The sequence below is a fragment of the Pteronotus mesoamericanus genome, unplaced genomic scaffold (genome assembly GCF_021234165.1).
Source record: "Pteronotus mesoamericanus isolate MK-2021 breed Mesoamerican mustached bat unplaced genomic scaffold, CSHL_Meso_final contig_68, whole genome shotgun sequence".
Lineage (NCBI taxonomy): Eukaryota > Metazoa > Chordata > Mammalia > Chiroptera > Mormoopidae > Pteronotus > Pteronotus mesoamericanus.
Genome location: NW_026555234.1, coordinates 27,373,095 through 27,390,038, shown reverse-complemented (window position 1 = coordinate 27,390,038; position 16,944 = coordinate 27,373,095). Strand labels below are relative to the sequence as shown.

Genomic DNA, 16,944 nt, shown 5'->3' with positions numbered 1-16,944 from the left:
CAAACATGACAACTCCCTTTCAGCTATCCTTCTCCTTCACTATAGTTGGGGTTGGAAGAATTAGTCACCTGCCGTCACACCTGAGAGCTTTTTGTTAAGACATGTAATGGTCTTCTCTTCCTGCACCACATCAACAGTTCAACATATCCCAAGGGTTTTCTGTTATTGAACTACCTAGATTTCTTACCTTCCAACGCTCACTCTTACTTCAGATTATGAGGCTGGGTTAGAAAGGTATTATGATTGGTTCAGTCCAGGTTATCATTTCACTCCTGTAGCCTGGGACTTGGGGTCTGTTACATAAGGTAGATAGTGGCCCCAAGTATATTTTCAGACACACATACCAGCCAGTAAAGAATATACTCCATGTATATAAGAATGGTACAAAACGTAAATCAACCTACCATTGGCATAGGTGAGGAACTGAAGACAAGAATGCACGTGGTCTTTAGGATACTATGAATACCTCTGATTTGGCTTGAATAGAGGGTGGGAGTAGTAGAAAATGAGCTTTGGAATTTAAAATGGGACTGTGACATGAAACATTTGGTTTTCTAGGCCAAAAGTTTTGGTTAAGTTTCTGAAAGCCATTGACATTCCTTGAGAGCGGAACTATAATAGGAGCTATGTTTCTCTGATATGTAACTGAGATCTTAGGTTGGAGAGTAAAGGTAGAGATTAGAGATTAAAAAATCTCTATAAGTTCATTGCAATAGAGTCAGTAAGGGGTTAGAAAATCATTGCAATAGATTCAGTAAGAGTTACTGAGGACCATAATTGTGAAGGTGAAGACTTATTGGTGAAGGAAATGATTCAGACATTATCAAAGTAACTGAATGTTCCAGTAGCTATTCAAATGAAGAGGGAAGCAACAGAGGGGTGAGAATAGGAATAATGACAACGACTCTAACATTTCAAACATGTTGATTAAAAAGATCGTGCTGCTTTTATACAATAAGAAACAGAAGGAGGAACTTCTTTATAGAGTAAATAATAGGGCAGCCATTTTTTGGAATAATGGTATTTGAAGTTTAGGAGATATCTACAAACCAGTAAAGTCATGGGCTTAGAACTTCAAAGAATGACCAGGTGCTAAACATGTGGGTGGAATCAGTTATAGATGAGAGACAGTTCTATGATTACGTATATTTAATGTGTGCGGGGAGGGATGAGCGCATGTGTGTTTGTAGAGAGAATATAATGTATTATAGGAACAAATGTGACTGACATCAGGAGACTATAAACCTTATTATGCAAATAATGGTTGATCTGTATAATTGGGGAACACTTCGACTAGATGTGATAATTGTTTTCTAGAATATTAAAGACTATGTATAAGAAGAGAGAAAGGATTACAATCTGGCAGAGACTGAAAGAGATTGCATTTTAATGGAGAAACTAAGATATTATAATTCAGATTCAATATCTAGTTATTAAGAATAATATTGTGTTCGCTCATGTAAGATGCCATAACTCAACATTTAACAAGTGCCAGGCATTAGGCTAAGTAGATTTGTATTAGTTTCCTATGGCTATTGTAACAAATTACTACCAAAGATGGCTACAACCACAGATTTATTTGCTTACAGTTCCACAGGCCCAAAGTTTGAAACTGTTGCTGAACAAAAAAGGGGAGTTCATCTGCCTGCCACAACAAAAGCTAAACTCATGAAGCCAGTGCTGTGTGAAAGGAAAGGTTTTATCAGACGCTGCATGACCTGGGAGGATGAAGGATTCCCCATCTCGTAGCTCATCTCCTCCACAAAAACCAGATAAAGCCCAGCCATGCTCAGCAAGTCCAAAACAAAAGGCAGTGCCCAGAGTTCCTGCTCCATGTTAAAGTACCTTCCTTTGGAGCCCACATGTGGCTGCTAAGTTGTCATCCAGGTAGCTTGGCTGGTTCCCCACTGCTGTTTGGCTTCGTGCTCCCTCTGGAAGCCTGCATGTGAAGTTGGTGCAGCCATAGGCCATGTAGCTACTAAGGCTGCAAGTTCACAAGATTGTACCTGTGAAAGCTTCACCAGGTCAGTGAGAGAGAGACTCTCTTGGAGGCCATGGGTCAAGCAGCTACTAAGCCTATGTGGCCCTTGGGGAGGTCAGGCCAGTGTACTATCCAAGTGCAGGTCCCAAGTAGCAAGCAACCAGCAAGAGAGAATGTTTCTTTGTTCTCTTGGGACTTTATCATTTTTAGGTGTGGGGCAGACCAGGTGCTTTCCCAAAACAATCCATTAAATCCCCAAATATCACAGGCTTTGGGTGCGTCCACTGGCAACCAATCCCTTCTTTCTCTAGGCCAGACCGACAGGCCTCTCTGGTCCACCATCCTGCCACCATCTTGACTTCGAGCGCATGCTTGCCTACCCCCAATCTGGTACCAGAAGGGATGAGGGCGTTTTCTTCATTATCTTGCTAACCTTGTGGTTCTAAGTGTAAGAACCACCACCCTCTACCACCATCTTGGCCATGGAGGTGACTCCCCTTCCTGTTCCATCAACTTTGCACCTCCCATGCCCTAGTCCTTGCATGCAGCAAGTTGAGCACACTCAGGGCCCACAGGCAGAGAGCAACCCAATAAAAGACCTAAGGACAGGGACCCTGGAAACCCCTCACGGCTTCTCAGGCAGGACCTGATGTTGGCCTCAGCAGGAGGAACAAGGCATCTACACACAGGGGTTGGACCTCTGCGCCCCCAGGGAGTGGGGGATGGGGCTGTAGGCGGAGCATCTTCCAGGCAATCCCGCCTTGCTGCAGAAGCAGGGCTGCAATACTCGATGTCCTCGCTTTGGCCCCGGGCGGTTCATGAAGCATTCTTTCGACTGGCTGCACACCTTTAGTGCTGAAGTTCCCACCTGAGGCTTGTGGCTAGGTGCACAAGCGGCTCCCACGTCCCACATCATAGCCTAGGTCTCGCTCCCCTTGCGGCCTCTCCCATTCTGCACCCTTAACCTGCCCCTGGCAGTCCAGACGAGCTATCAGTATCAAAATCACCGTCACCAGCTGAAATCATTGTGTCGGCTGAACCGCACTGCCTCCAGAGGTTCCAAGGGAAGCAGTTACTTGCCTCGCAGCTTTTGTCGGTTGCCGAGATTCCTTGATTTGCAGCCACGCCACTCCAGCCGACTCCCTGGTCACATTGCTTCCTCCTGCTCTACATGGGTCACATTTCCTTCCATCTTCCACTTAGAGGATACCTGTGGTTGATTTGGCATCCCTCTAGGAAATCCACAATAATTTTTAATCTCATCTGCAAAGTCATGTAAGGTGAGATTTATAGTTTTCAGGGTTCCTAAACCCTAATGTATTTTCTGGGGCCACTACTGTAAGGCTTTCTGTCCTACATAACTTTACTTAAAGCAAATCTAGGAGAGAGGTTCCCTATTTTTATTCCTTCTTAAGCAAAATAGAAAAATGAGTCGTTCAGCCATGCCTGACATACCTAGTAGGTGTCAGAACTTCACTTCAAGCACAGTTTTGTTATTTGCAAAAGCTGAGCATTTGTTCAAACGGTCGCACAACATGAAAATAGACTCTGCTGTAAGCATGTATGTTTCCATTTTGTACTTATTATGGTGAGTGTGCACCAAGCTGCCTCCATAATAGGCACACATTCATAAATCTCAAAGTGAAGAAATGGCACTCACATTAAATAGTCTGACAGCTACAAGAAGTGGCAGCTCGCTGACCTTGTAGGGAGTACTTAAAAACCTTTATTGGAGACAGGCATTCAAGATCTGAAGAGATCAAACAAATAACAGTCCCTTCAACTATGACTTTCTGCCTGCAATTGCTGCACCTCCTGGAACCTCAGAGTATTCACCTTCTTCTTTTTTTATTTTTTTTTATTTTTTGCCTCCTCACTGCATCCCCATTGGCACCAAGGCTTTTTTCCTCAGGTCTGACACAGCTGTTTTGTATTTTATAACAAGCAATGATAGTTTACAACCAACATGATTTTATGTTCATATAAACTTGTTATACACAGCACATCCTAAGTGCACCCTTAATTTGTAGTTACAGAACATGTTTTCATTTCCTCCTAGAATCAGCAGACATGTTGTAGGTACAAACTCTCATCAGTCTTTTGTGAGTACCATGTAGGTTTTCTGAGTCACAGTTTATGGATATGGAACCAGTAAGAAAAGGCTAGTGCTCACGTTTTTGAAAAACAATAAATAATCCCTTTCATTTAGTATGTGCCTGTGAAAACAGAGGCCATTCAAAAGTACGTGGGGGAAAAACAAAAACCTCTGACAATATCAGTAATGAGCCATGGTAGGTTTGAAAGTAGGAACTTGGGAATTAGCATGTCTTAATTCCAGAGTCTAAGAGGAGCCTGGTCATCTGTATGGAGCTTTGTTTTTTATTTTTTTGGGGGGTGGAAGGGGATGGTTTTTCTGTTTGTTTTTGTTTTTAAGCACAAAATGGTGAATGTGCCACAGAATCCTGGCTCCCTTGAGTGAAATGTGTGAGTGTCTATAACCATTTTGCCTGTGATAGGGCTTCTGAAAAGACATGTGGATACCTAACACCTTTTCTACTAAAAAAATTTAGATACAAGAGTGAGGTAGTCACTTAATCATATAAAGTAATCAGATAATCACATAAGTGGTATAAAATTCTTCAGCAGACAAAAGAAAATTTCATTATTTATGGTTCCGGAATAGTTTTTGTTTCACTTTCATGACATAAAAAACCTTCCCAAAGGAATCTTTTCACTCACCAGAATGGTGATGAGGTCCTTATAGATGACTGCAAAAGAGTCATTGTCTCCCTAGTTTATTTGTTGTGTTGTTGTTTGTTTTTGTTATCCCCTATAAGCTTACTTATACTTGGGTTTATCTTTTTTAGTTAAAAAAAAGCAAAGCAATAATTCTTTGGAACTAAATTATCTATGTGATTAGATATTCTTTAGTTTTTAGTACTAAGTTCATTTAATTTAGTTCGTTACTGAATTGGTAGGAGCCTAGTCTCAGGAGTAGGTACTTGAGTAAAAAGACAAAGGAAAGCAAGCAAGCGAGGAAGGAAGGAAGGGAGGGAGGGAGGGAAAGAAAGAAAATAAGAAAGAAGAAAGAAAGAAGGAAAGAAAGAAAGGAAAGAAGGCAGGCAGGCAGGAAGGAAGGAAAGAAAGACAGAAGGAAGGAAGGGAGGGAGGGAGGGAGAGAGGGAAGGAGGGAAAGAAAGAAAATAAGAAAGAAGAAAGAAAGAAGGAAAGAAAGAAAGGAAAGAAGGCAGGCAGGCAGGCAGGCAGGAAGGAAGGAAAGAAAGACAGAAGGAAGGGAGGGAGGGAGAGGGAGGGGTTGATTTTGTTCCAGATTGATTAATGTAATTTGTATGTGTCTATGTGTTTGTTTTGTGGAGCAGAGCACAGGGATGTTAAAAGTTAGTACAAAAATAATTTTTATCTAAGACAAAATAGGCTTCTGACTTTGAGACAGATTCAAACAAACTGCTATGGGTCATTTAGAGAGTGAGAACTCACAAGAAATCATATCTAAATGTGAGAATGGAAGGCTTTCTGCTGAAAGCACCATTTGGAGCAGGTTTTATAGGGTATGGAGCAAAGAAGAAATACTATGCAAAGGGAAACAGGCATGGATAGAACACGACATTTGCCCAACAACGATTATATTTTGGCTGCTCTGTGGGGAACCCTACAAGATATGCTGAGTTCATAGAAAACTGGGGACAGTCCTCAATCCCAAAATATGGCATTCAAATTTTATTTCTGTGCAGAGGAATTCTTTAGGTTTTTATACAAGGGAGAGACTTGAAGGAATTAGACTATAGGGATATTTATTTGTAAATGGAGTGGAGAATTGTTTGAAATGAGACTAAAGTGGAGTCAGAAAACTGGTTAAGAGACACAGCAACAAGTAATGAGAAACCTCTTATAGCCAGTGAATATGACAACAGAAGTGAACAACTGGATTCAAGAGTCACTGCAAGGCTATAATTAACAAGATCTGGAAATTAATTGAAAATAAAAGATGGATCCATTGGGTAGCCAAAGGTGATCTAGGATATCATTTACACAAATAATTAACAGGAAGACAGAGATTTACAAATGTGAGAAAGGTGATAAGATTACTTTTGAAAAACTCCTGCATTACATGTTCCGTTAAATGTATATTCTTTCACATTTTTCCTAATGCTACATTTACTTATTGACCTTATTAATATCTTTGACTCAATGATTAAAAAAATCAGCCCCCTGAACTATGTGATATAAGGAAACATTAAAACAGAGCCTCTGCTGTTAATGAAATTACAAGCTTTTTGAGGAAGACAGGACACCAGAGATGTACTCTGGGGTGAACATTTATGTGGAGATGACAGGAACATTCTTAATTATCTAGGAGAATGTTTAGTAACATAAAAGGTAGTGAATACTAATTAATAAACAAATGATATAGTCAATAATAAATAGTACAGGAATTTACACGAGTGACAATAATGCTACTATTTGATCAAGGCTTCACAATAAGCTAAAAAGACAGTTTCTGCTGTCAAAATATTTGTCAATTTAAGATTGAGAGACACACATGTAAATAAATAACTACAATAAAAAGGTAACAAGTACAAAGAGAATCAGAAGAGTATTTTAGGGACCAGTCATGGCAGGATGAAAAAAGGAATACTACAACTTGTTTTATTTTTAATTTTTTTTAACTTTTCCTTTTTCTTGTATTTTCATTCATTCATAAAACTGGTTAAGTAATAATAGTAGAGACTACATAAAATTATTTTTTAAGATTGTATTTATTTTTTAAAGAGAGGGGAAGGGAAGGAGAAAGAGAAGGAGAAAAACATCAATGTGTGGTTGCTTCTCAAGCACTCCCAACGGGTGGCGGGGTTGTGGGGGGACCTGGCCAGCAACCCAGGTATGTGCCCTGACTGGGAATCAAACCAGTACCCTTTGGTTCGCAGGCTGGCACTCAATCCACTGAGCCACACCAGCCAGGGCTATAAAGATTAATTTTTATTCACTCCAATAGCCATTTCACTCTATGACTTTTAAGTTTCAATTATAGCTGATAAATTAAAAGTAATTCTGTTTCTTAGTTCACTCAAATCACGATTTATTCTTGTCCCCTTCCTCACATCCCATTCAAACTTTAGTTACAGCTGCATTACTGTGCTTGTCATCCTAAGCTTGTAATACTGGATATCAGGGTGTGTGCGTGCGTGCGTGCGTGTGAGCGCGCGCGCGCGCGCCCTTCATCTTGTAACTAACACCGTGCCTGATACAGAGTAGGTGCTCAACAAATGTTTAATAAAAATGGGTTTTTTTTCTCTTTGACTCAAGCGCTTAATCCTCCAAGGCATGTGGTGCTAATATTTGAGATAGATTGGTTCATTCTGTTCAAGTACCACATAAACATTCACACACTATTGAGTTTAGTACTATTAAAGGGTAATTTTCTTTCTGGGAATTGTGTCTCTTGCAGACACATTTTACATATCCAGTCTTTTTTTTATTATCCCTAGGCAGGTAAAAAAAATTAAAATAAAAGCTTTTCTCAAGTGTGCGGTTGTACACATAGACTTCATTTGAAAGTGCCTGTGTATTCCAAGAAATAATAAGAAAGCAGTCTTATTGAATGTGCCCATACCTATAACAACCCAGAGTCGTGTGTCTTTTTTAAAGACAAAAATGTTAACATTTAATTTCTGTACTATACTATCCACCCAAAAGATTTAGTAAAGCTAGTATTTCCTCCTTTATATAGCAATGTAATATAACCCAGTGGGATTAATTGAAAATCCTACCTTGCCCAATTTTACAAATTTTGGTCCATTGCGATACCTTCAATTTGTTCTTTTTTGTTTAATGTAATGTTTTACTATTGCTTTTATATCACACATTTTAATACTTAAAGAAAGCTTTTGTGTTTTATTTTTTCAAATAAGTTCCTTTTAGTTCATGAGAATTTAACGCTAATAACCTCTCAAATCTGTTGTAGAGAATTTTACAACAAAATTGCTTTGACAACAAATCGCTTTGACATACATTATCTCTTTTCTTATTATAGTCATGTAACAGTATTACTATTCTTATTTTAGTTTTAATATAAAAGAAACTAAGGCTGAAATAAGCTAAGAGGCTTTTCTGTAATTCATGTGTTCGTAAGTACTATGTGTAGAGACAGAATTAAAATGAAAGAATTTGTATTCTTGATACAGTCCTCTCAATATTTAGATAAGCAAACATGCCACTATGGCAAAATAGCACTGGATGTTTATGCTTCATGAAAATAAACATTTTGAGCACTTATATATGAAAGGCATGTACTAAGTACTTTACATATATTGACCCTTATAAAATTTGCCAAAACTCAATGAAGTTTAAACCTAAATATACAGCTATCCAAAGAAGGTAAGTAATTTTCCCAAGAAAACACACCTAACAAGCAGTTGAACTGGGATGTGAGCCCAGTCAGTCTGCACTGTGTTGCTTCAAGCATCATTCTCATTGCTGGCATTTCTGACAAGAATAGACTTAGTGAAACAAGTGTGAGTCAATGATGTCTTCTAGGACTACACTTCACACAATGGACTTAAAAAATTTATCTTTGAACCTGCAGTTCTGTGAAGTACTTTAGTGGAGACTGAACTTTTTTCCCCATTCTAAGAGGTATTTTTTATTAATGGTAAGCCTTTAATGTTTTATTTTTTTTTCTGTAGCTTTAGAATGTTTATTTAAATCATTTATTTTGAAAATTGATTAAAAAGTGGTGCACATTTAAAGGAAGAATAGGTACACATTTGTTAATTTGAAGGGAAATTATTTGTCATTACAAAAAAATGTGATGCAGAATGAAGTCCATTGGTCTTCCAAAATTTATTTCCAAGGGATTATAATCATCTTGTGAAGTTAAGAAACCCTGGGTTACATTGAGTGCTCTTCAAATACATATTTTAACACCTTTTCTCAGCATTCTTCAAGACCTGTAAGATCTGTACATACCTGGTATCTGTTTGCTTATATTTAGAATTTAATTTTACTGCCTGGAAAATCCTGTCTTATTTATTTCATAATTTAGAACTATAGAACTTTGTCACATTCATGAAGTTAGGTCAATCAATCCCAAAATTTTGACCAACAAGGACCAAATTATTAGAGAGGTTACAGAACCAGCATATTAAAGGGTTTGGAAAGGGTCTGAGCCAAGGTCAAACCCAGACCTTCCAAGGCTATTCCCTCACTGAAGAAAATTATGAGCATAATAAATGAGTATTATATTTTTGTATGTGTGTGCTTTGTGTGTACTGACTGTGCTTTAAAAAATAATTGTGGAGAAGCATTACCTGGGCAACTGGCTTACAGGTCTCCTAGGTAAGGCTTTAATTACCCCTGAAAATGATCAACTCTTGGATGAAAACCCTAATCCATTTAATCGTAAACAGCTAAGTGAAGAGTGAAAGACTTAATTATCCAAATGTATTTTTTAAAGTTTCTAGGCATACATATGTATTGAACACCTTTAAATAATTAACTTCTTTTAAAATTTAAATCTTAAATGGATATATTTGCTTATTTACTTACTTGTTACTTACTTTAATATTTAATGATGATTTTCTTTATGTGATGGAAGAAAGCCCAGCTGATAAGTCCACCAAATCACAATTTTAAAAAATACTAAATCTGATTGGTGCTCTAACTCAGAGGTCAAATTGTTTTTATGGTATATATCTGATTCTATTACTAGCTGAAGAGACAGAGGAGTTTCTTGAAATCAGGATGCAAGTTTTAGTGTTATTTATATAATTATTCACATTATGCTTAAGGATTTCAAGTGACTTTGGATCACTGAATAGAATGTGAAAAATTAAAGTTTTAAGTTATGCTTGGAAGCCTATGATTAGCAGGCATCCACAAGAAAACAAAGCAACTAGAGTAATCATTACTTCCTTTGAATTCATTTATTTTTCTTAAATTTCATGTCATAAAAACACATAAATCATTTTATTATTGTATCTTCGTTCCAATTTGAATCCACTAAGTTATCAGTAATGATTCACAGTATTCTTAATTAAATAGCAATAAGAATATGCAATGTGTTATGCATTAGCAAAAATTTTGACATAAAATGAAATTATTTGTTATACCTAATAATTTATACAGAAAACACTCATGATATTGTGTACATTGCAAGTGTGGACAAAATAGAGCAAGCATTTCCATTTGTTCATAATGTAAATATCTGAACCCAGTTAGTTTCCTGACCGGGGGCCCACCTTGCCTAAAGATAGCTTAGGAAACGGGGGTGAAAAATAAAAACGTGCATTTGTTAATCCATGCTAATACCTGGACCTAATCTAAATTCTTTTAAAAAAGAAAAGGAGCTCTTAAGATTATAGTAAATTCAGGTTCCAAACTCTTTTTTTTCCATAGAGTTTAAAATGTACAGTAAGAGATAATTCAGATGTACTCCAAGCCTTTTAAACACTTAATGTTATAAAACATCATAAAATAGACAACGAGCTTCCCCAGAGCACCTGCTATGTGCCTCTTCTAGCTCCATGCACAGACATGGCCCATAGTAGTGCTCAGTACAATTCTCTTGGCTGAACTGATGAGTGTCCCCTCGAAGAAATCTTCCTTCATCTTACACTCATAGAACAATTAATTTCCATCACACATATGCTGCATTCTCTATATTTTCTTGTGGAGTTTCTGCATTGTGTATGTGTGTATTGGATGCAGAGGTCTATTTTCATAAATAAATTGAAATGCCATTACATATAATAACTGTATATAATTTATTTAGCTAAAACATGGACTTTATATAACTCTGTGCTCTCCCTGGTGAATTTCACTGAGCATCCCTCCCCTCCAAGTGAATACAAACAGAATGAAGCATTTGCTTCTGTGTTGTCTAGTACAGACAACTCTTGACAGAGTTGACTGTACAGGTCCACTTATAAGCAGGTCATTTTCAATAAATACAGTACTGAAAAGGTATTTTCTTTTCTTTGTGATTTTCTTAGTAACATTTCTTTCCTCTAGATTATATTGTAAGGCAAAGTAGTAGTATATATAATATACAAAATATGCATCAATCAACTGTTTATGTTATCAGCCAGGCTTCTGGTCAATAGTAGGCTATTGACAGTTAAGTTCCGGGGGAGTCAAAAGTTGTGCATGTACTTTCAACTGAGTGGGGGATTGCCCCACACTTCCATGTTGTTCAAGGGTCACGTGTGTCCTTTCTCTGTACTGTCTTCCACTCTGGATATCTCTATCTAATGTTTGTCTCCATGCCTTTAACATAGGATGATTTTCCATTACTCATTTATCCTTAAATATAAATTGGTTTTCTCAGGGAGTTGCAGCGTAAATCCTTAGTCCTTATTGGAAATGAAAATGATAGTTCCTCTTTAGAGATTTATAGTTAAAGTAATGGAGAAGATTGGCAGAAATGATAAAAACATTTATTTATATTCTATGTCTTTCTGGTCCTGTGGGCATCCAGCTAGCTTGGACCGCGTTCAGCCATAATGATAATGGGATGAACAGACGCTGCATCTCCTCCACCACCCTCGTCACGTAAACGTGTCCATACAAACCTGTCAGCAAATGTAAAATCTCTAGAGATGCGTCTGAACATCTGTGCATTTAAAAGAATGACAGTGATATACTCTGATTGTTGTGAATTATTGTGCTTGACCCTTTCTATGGTATTTCAGTTAATCTCAGAATAACCCAATGAGGAAAGTTCTACTACCCAATTTACAGATAAGGGGATTGAAGCTTAAAGAAGTTAAGTCTCTCTCTCAAGGCCACAAGGTTATTTGCTAAGAAGATAGAATTTGGGTCCAGGCCAGAACCCTTTTCAGTATTATTGACATTAAAATCTCTTACCACTAAAAACTGATCCAACAAGTAATATACCCTCACTCAGTGAAGAGGATGGTTGGGGACCAGTGTGGGTCTATCAGCTAGGGTTCTGGAAGAAAGAGAAAGTACACTGAGTTGAGTGATTAGAGAAAAGTTAAAGGTTGACAGTGTACATCAGTGTGGGCAATACCCTCATGCCAGTTACAATGATAATGTTAACACCTGTGGGCCTGAAGATGTGAGCCTCAGTTTCATGGCACCTGGAAAGCAGGGGGCAGAGGGAGGGAGAGAAAGGAGAAAGGTGAAAAGGGGGTAGAGAGAGTTGTCAAACAGGGCTGTGCCTTTTGGTCCAGGGATGCAACCAGATCGTAGAAGTCTTGGGAGGCAGAGAGGTGAGGAGTAATCTTGCATTCTTTGTCATTGCCTGAAAACAACTGAAAGCCAGAAGGCAAGGGCCCCAAGAACATAGGTTGTGCCCATCCACCACAAAGGGTAAAAGAGGGTTCGAATGCCTCTGAGTAAGTCAGCAAGAAGAGTTAGGAGTGCACATTTTTCACCCTCACCCCTCAGGTTCGCTCCCATTCCCTCTTTACCATGGATGACATGGCAGAAATGGGAAGAACAGCTGTTTGCTTTCATTTTCTTTAATCTATGGTTACAAATGCTCCTGAAATGTATTAGCACACTTTCATACTAAGCATTCATAAGCATCGACATTTGTTTTAAATCTACTATATTGCAGACAAAGCAGGTATGGAATAATGGTTAGGCCTGCCCTCAAGTAGGTACATATTCTTTGCTAAGGTGTTTTGGGTTTTTTGTTTGGTGTTTTGTTTTTTTTTAATTGGTTAGGTTAATTGAGGTATAATTTACATACAGAAAAACTCACCCATTTTAGCTATGTAATTTTGTCAGCTCTCACAAATGCATACAATCTTATAACTAACATTATGATTAAGATACAAGATATTTCCATAATCCCAAAAAAGTTCTAAAGCTCTTTGAAATCTTTAATCCAACTCAACTGAATGTTTGTTATCAATGTTTGTTTCTCATGATTTTAAATACGAAAATCGGTGTTACACCCAAACAGTAAGTTGCACATAGTGGCTGTTTTGTAAGAAGTAGTTTTTTGATTTATTTTCCCATCCTTCTGAATACTATAAACTACTTGTATTGGTTATAAACATTTTACATATGATAGACTGAGGAAAGATTCATAATTTTAGCTGCACATTAAGGTGACCCGGATCTGTTAAATGACCCAATGGCCAGGTGGCATCTCCATCCAGCAGGATGTCTTGGACTGAGACCAAGGCATAGATAATGTAAGCTTCCCAAGTAATTCTATACATAGTTAAGGTCAAGGCCTTATGAATTAGACTAATTTTTATCAACTTGGCTGTGCACTAGATTCCCCTGGCAATCACTTAAAAATACTGATGCCTTTTCCTCTATTCTGATTTATATAACTTATTCATAAAAGTTGACTACAAGAAAAAAATGAGATTTGGGTATCAATATTTTGGAATGGTTAGGCCCCAGTTAATCAAGGTTTTATTATAGTTCTGGGTATGAGGTGGTGTTCAATAAATGTTAAATAGATGTCCTAATCTCACAGCAGAGTCGGGGAAAGTAAAATATGCTCTCTCTTGGAAATATACTGTTTGTGTATTTGAAATAATTATTTTAGCAAACTATCACTTTCTGAAAATTGTCCTCCTAGGTAATTTACCTCAAATGGTAAGCCTTGTATTTTAAGAGAACACTATATTTCAACTATATTTTTTTCACCATAATATTAAGCACATACATATCTTATAGCACTTTCATAATTCACTCCAAGGAAATAGACAGGAAACAAGATTAAAAGACTGAGGATAAGATTTAAACTACCACCCACTTGGAAGCATAAATGATGCTATTGCTCCTCTGGGCCTGGGGAAAACTGCTACTTTTTAAAATAGAGCAATGATACCTTCTGCTTTCCTGATGGCAAAATATATACAGAATGAACACCTAATGTCAGTAACTAGAACAGGAATGAATGAACTGTCCAATGAAACAGTTATGAAATTAGCAAAATATTTACATATGATAATTTTTTCAGGTTTCAGAAAATAGTAACTAACAAAAATCTTTTAAGCATAAAGTTATTGGTGACCTTTTATGGCAGAAATGCTCATTAAGCAAACCTCTCCAACTTTGTTATAAATGATTAATCAACATACTGCATATTTTAATGTAGGCTGATAGCACTAGGTATTGTATTTAATCCTTCAACAAACAGCATTTTTCTTAATATAAATGTTCTTGGTTTAAAACAAAAAAATTGTAGGCCTGACTGGTGTGGCTCAGTGGGTTGGGCATCGTCCCACAAACTGAAACACGCTGGTGTTTCTCTTCCTCTCTTTCTCCCTTCCTTCCCCTTGCTCTGTAAATAAATAATCTTAAGAAACAAATAAATCATAAAGTTTATTAAATGTGACCTTTTCATTTCTTATTTAATTGCTCTACTTTCTTTTTCCTTCTTAGGACCACCTCAAAAAATAGTGTCACCAAAACAAGAGCATGAAGACAGGAAACATGACAAAGTCACAGATAAAGGAAGTGAAAGTGGGACTTCCTGTAATGAGCTCTCCACTTCCAGCTGTGACAGCCACTCAGAGGCAAGCACTCCCCAGGACAACCCACCCAATGCTCAGCAGACAACAGTTCACCAGCCTAACACCTTAACTTTGGATCGCCCTTCCAAAAAGGCACCCGTGCAATGGATGCCCCCACCAGACAAACGGAGAAACAGTGAACTCTTTCAGACACTCATCAGCAAGTCCCGGGAAACAAATCTTTCTAAAAAGAAAGTCTGTGAGAAGCTCAGTGTAGAAGAAGAAATGAAAAAATGTATTCAGGATTTTAAAAAAATCCACATTCCAGATTATTTTCCAGAGCGCAAACGCCAGTGGCAATCTGAACTGCTGCAGAAGTATGGGTTATAGTAATTATCACATTCCTGCAGTATTTCAATGACATTCAATGTTTACTACAGTGTCACTACCTGACTGTGTCTTAACAATGGTCAGTGTGATTCTTGCTGCTCTTCTGTTTTGTGAACAGTGGACGTAGGACAGTATATTCTTTCATCCCTTTGTTGTTGTTGTTTCTAGAAATACTTAAAAAAGACCAAAACAGAACCAATAAATATTGAATCAAAATGGTGTGTCTGAATCAAACCACTTTTCAAGAATGAAAGTATAATGTGCATGATCAAGAAGCTTAGAATCTTGATTTTTGAACTGTGGTCAATTGGATATGTTTGTCATTTTGTCGTTCACTAAAAAGAAATCATCATATCACTCCAAATAAAATGACAATGTGGATGAAGCAACATCAAATATTAGATGATGGTTTTGGGACCCAAATCCAAAACTACTTACATGTTAATGCAATAAAACAAGTATTATTTCTGCATGAACACAATGTTACAAATAAATCACATGACATAAGGAAGATCTGTTTGATGCTTGGGAAGAAAAAATATTACAAAAATGTAAAGGAGAAAACATGTTTCAGGTAAAGCCTGTAAATGTAAGCTGTCCAGGAGATTGAATTTTATTTGTTCTGGATCTGTGATTTTTTGTGTATGTGTATGGTGTTCTGTACGTTAAGATGATGTAAATACGCCTTATACTATTGTGTTACTGCACTGACACTCATCTGTTGACGCGAGCCATGGTTATTTCTGTGAAATGAGTGCTTACATCAGGCTGTGAAAATTGGTATAATGATGTTCTGAAAGATCCTACTATCATGTTAATCGAAATAATTGAGGGAAATGGTAAAGAGCTTTATGTATTTATTAAAAAGGGAAAATACATTAGAATTCCTTGATTTCTACTGACTCTTCTTTAAAAATTTTCAATTTTTCAATTGTCTTCATTTTTTCTTTAGAATGCCAAGCTGGAGAATGATATATTCAAACTTACTGTTGACAAATTAGAGTTTTAGTATAATTCAAAATGGAGGTGAAGTCAGGTCCAGATAGCTTCGTTATTGATTCATAAATCCTTAGACACTTCACCTCAGAATGCACTAAAATTTTATTTTAGCTGACAAACAGATTTAAAGCCTCTCCAAAAACAATTGGGAAGTTACTTCTCACATACTGAGACAAAATTGTCTATTGCAAGCTAAAAGTTCAACCTGAATGATAAAATATTTCTTCCTGGTTGCATATGTGGAAACAAGTTTTTTTTTCCTTTTTTTAAATCATAAGCCACACAATTTTTGCCTTACCATTCTTATAAAAAGAAATGCAAAATACCATGAAATTTTATTAAAAATAGGCTTTGAGAGGATAAAAAATATCTTCAAGAATTATAGAGTTCAATCTCCTGTGTGGTAAGTTGGAATAGAAGTTGAACAGCACTTGTGGGTAATAGAGGCAGATAAGCATTATTAACTCAAATTTTTAAAATCTACATTTATTTTTGGATATATTTTTAGATTTCTTACTGTACTAGTATATAAAATACCATCAACAATGGACTACTTAAGGCAAGAAAGATATATGACTTACCTTGAATTACCAATCAGGATTAAAGGAAAGAGCTACTCAAAACCTGCATTTCATTTTGGAAGGTTGGCAGTCCCATCAAGGCTTCATATAGCTGCAAAGTACTGGTTAAATGGATAGAGCTGAGTGGTTAGGTTGCCACAGTTCAAGCATCACCTTTACCACTTACCACCTGTGTGATCTTAGCAATATCGGGATAATAATAATATCATAGTGAAGATTTAAATGAGGTAATTAAAATATCATCACCACTCCTGGAAATGCAGGGGAAAATGGTGGTGGGGGTCTCACCAGAACCCAAGAACCAGGACTATCAGGTGGGGAATTTGGAATAGAAAGGAATAACCTTTCCAAGAAGAACTAGAGCCACTAAAGAGTCACAGTCACTCTCAAAGTTGCCTCCCAAAGCACAGGGGGCGTGATCCTAGTTCCCCATGTTCCAATTTCCCACCAGTGCTTTCCATTGCCCCAATATCAGTGGAAGCCTGTTGACAAGCAACCTAGGAAATGTAATTTGTAGAGGTGATCC

General features: G+C 37.2%; 1 protein-coding gene across 1 annotated transcript in view; it reads left to right on the top strand.

Annotated features, from left to right (window-relative positions):
* The window catches only part of KCTD8 (potassium channel tetramerization domain containing 8), a 206,652-nt gene extending 191,108 nt beyond the window's left edge, over positions 1-15,544 (top strand). Inside the window, exon 2 of the mRNA XM_054582128.1 lies at positions 14,378-15,544. Coding sequence (XP_054438103.1) covers positions 14,378-14,838 — 461 coding nt within the window. The 3' untranslated portion in view covers positions 14,839-15,544. The remainder of the gene's footprint in view (positions 1-14,377) is intronic.
* The last annotated feature ends 1,400 nt before the right edge of the window (positions 15,545-16,944 follow it).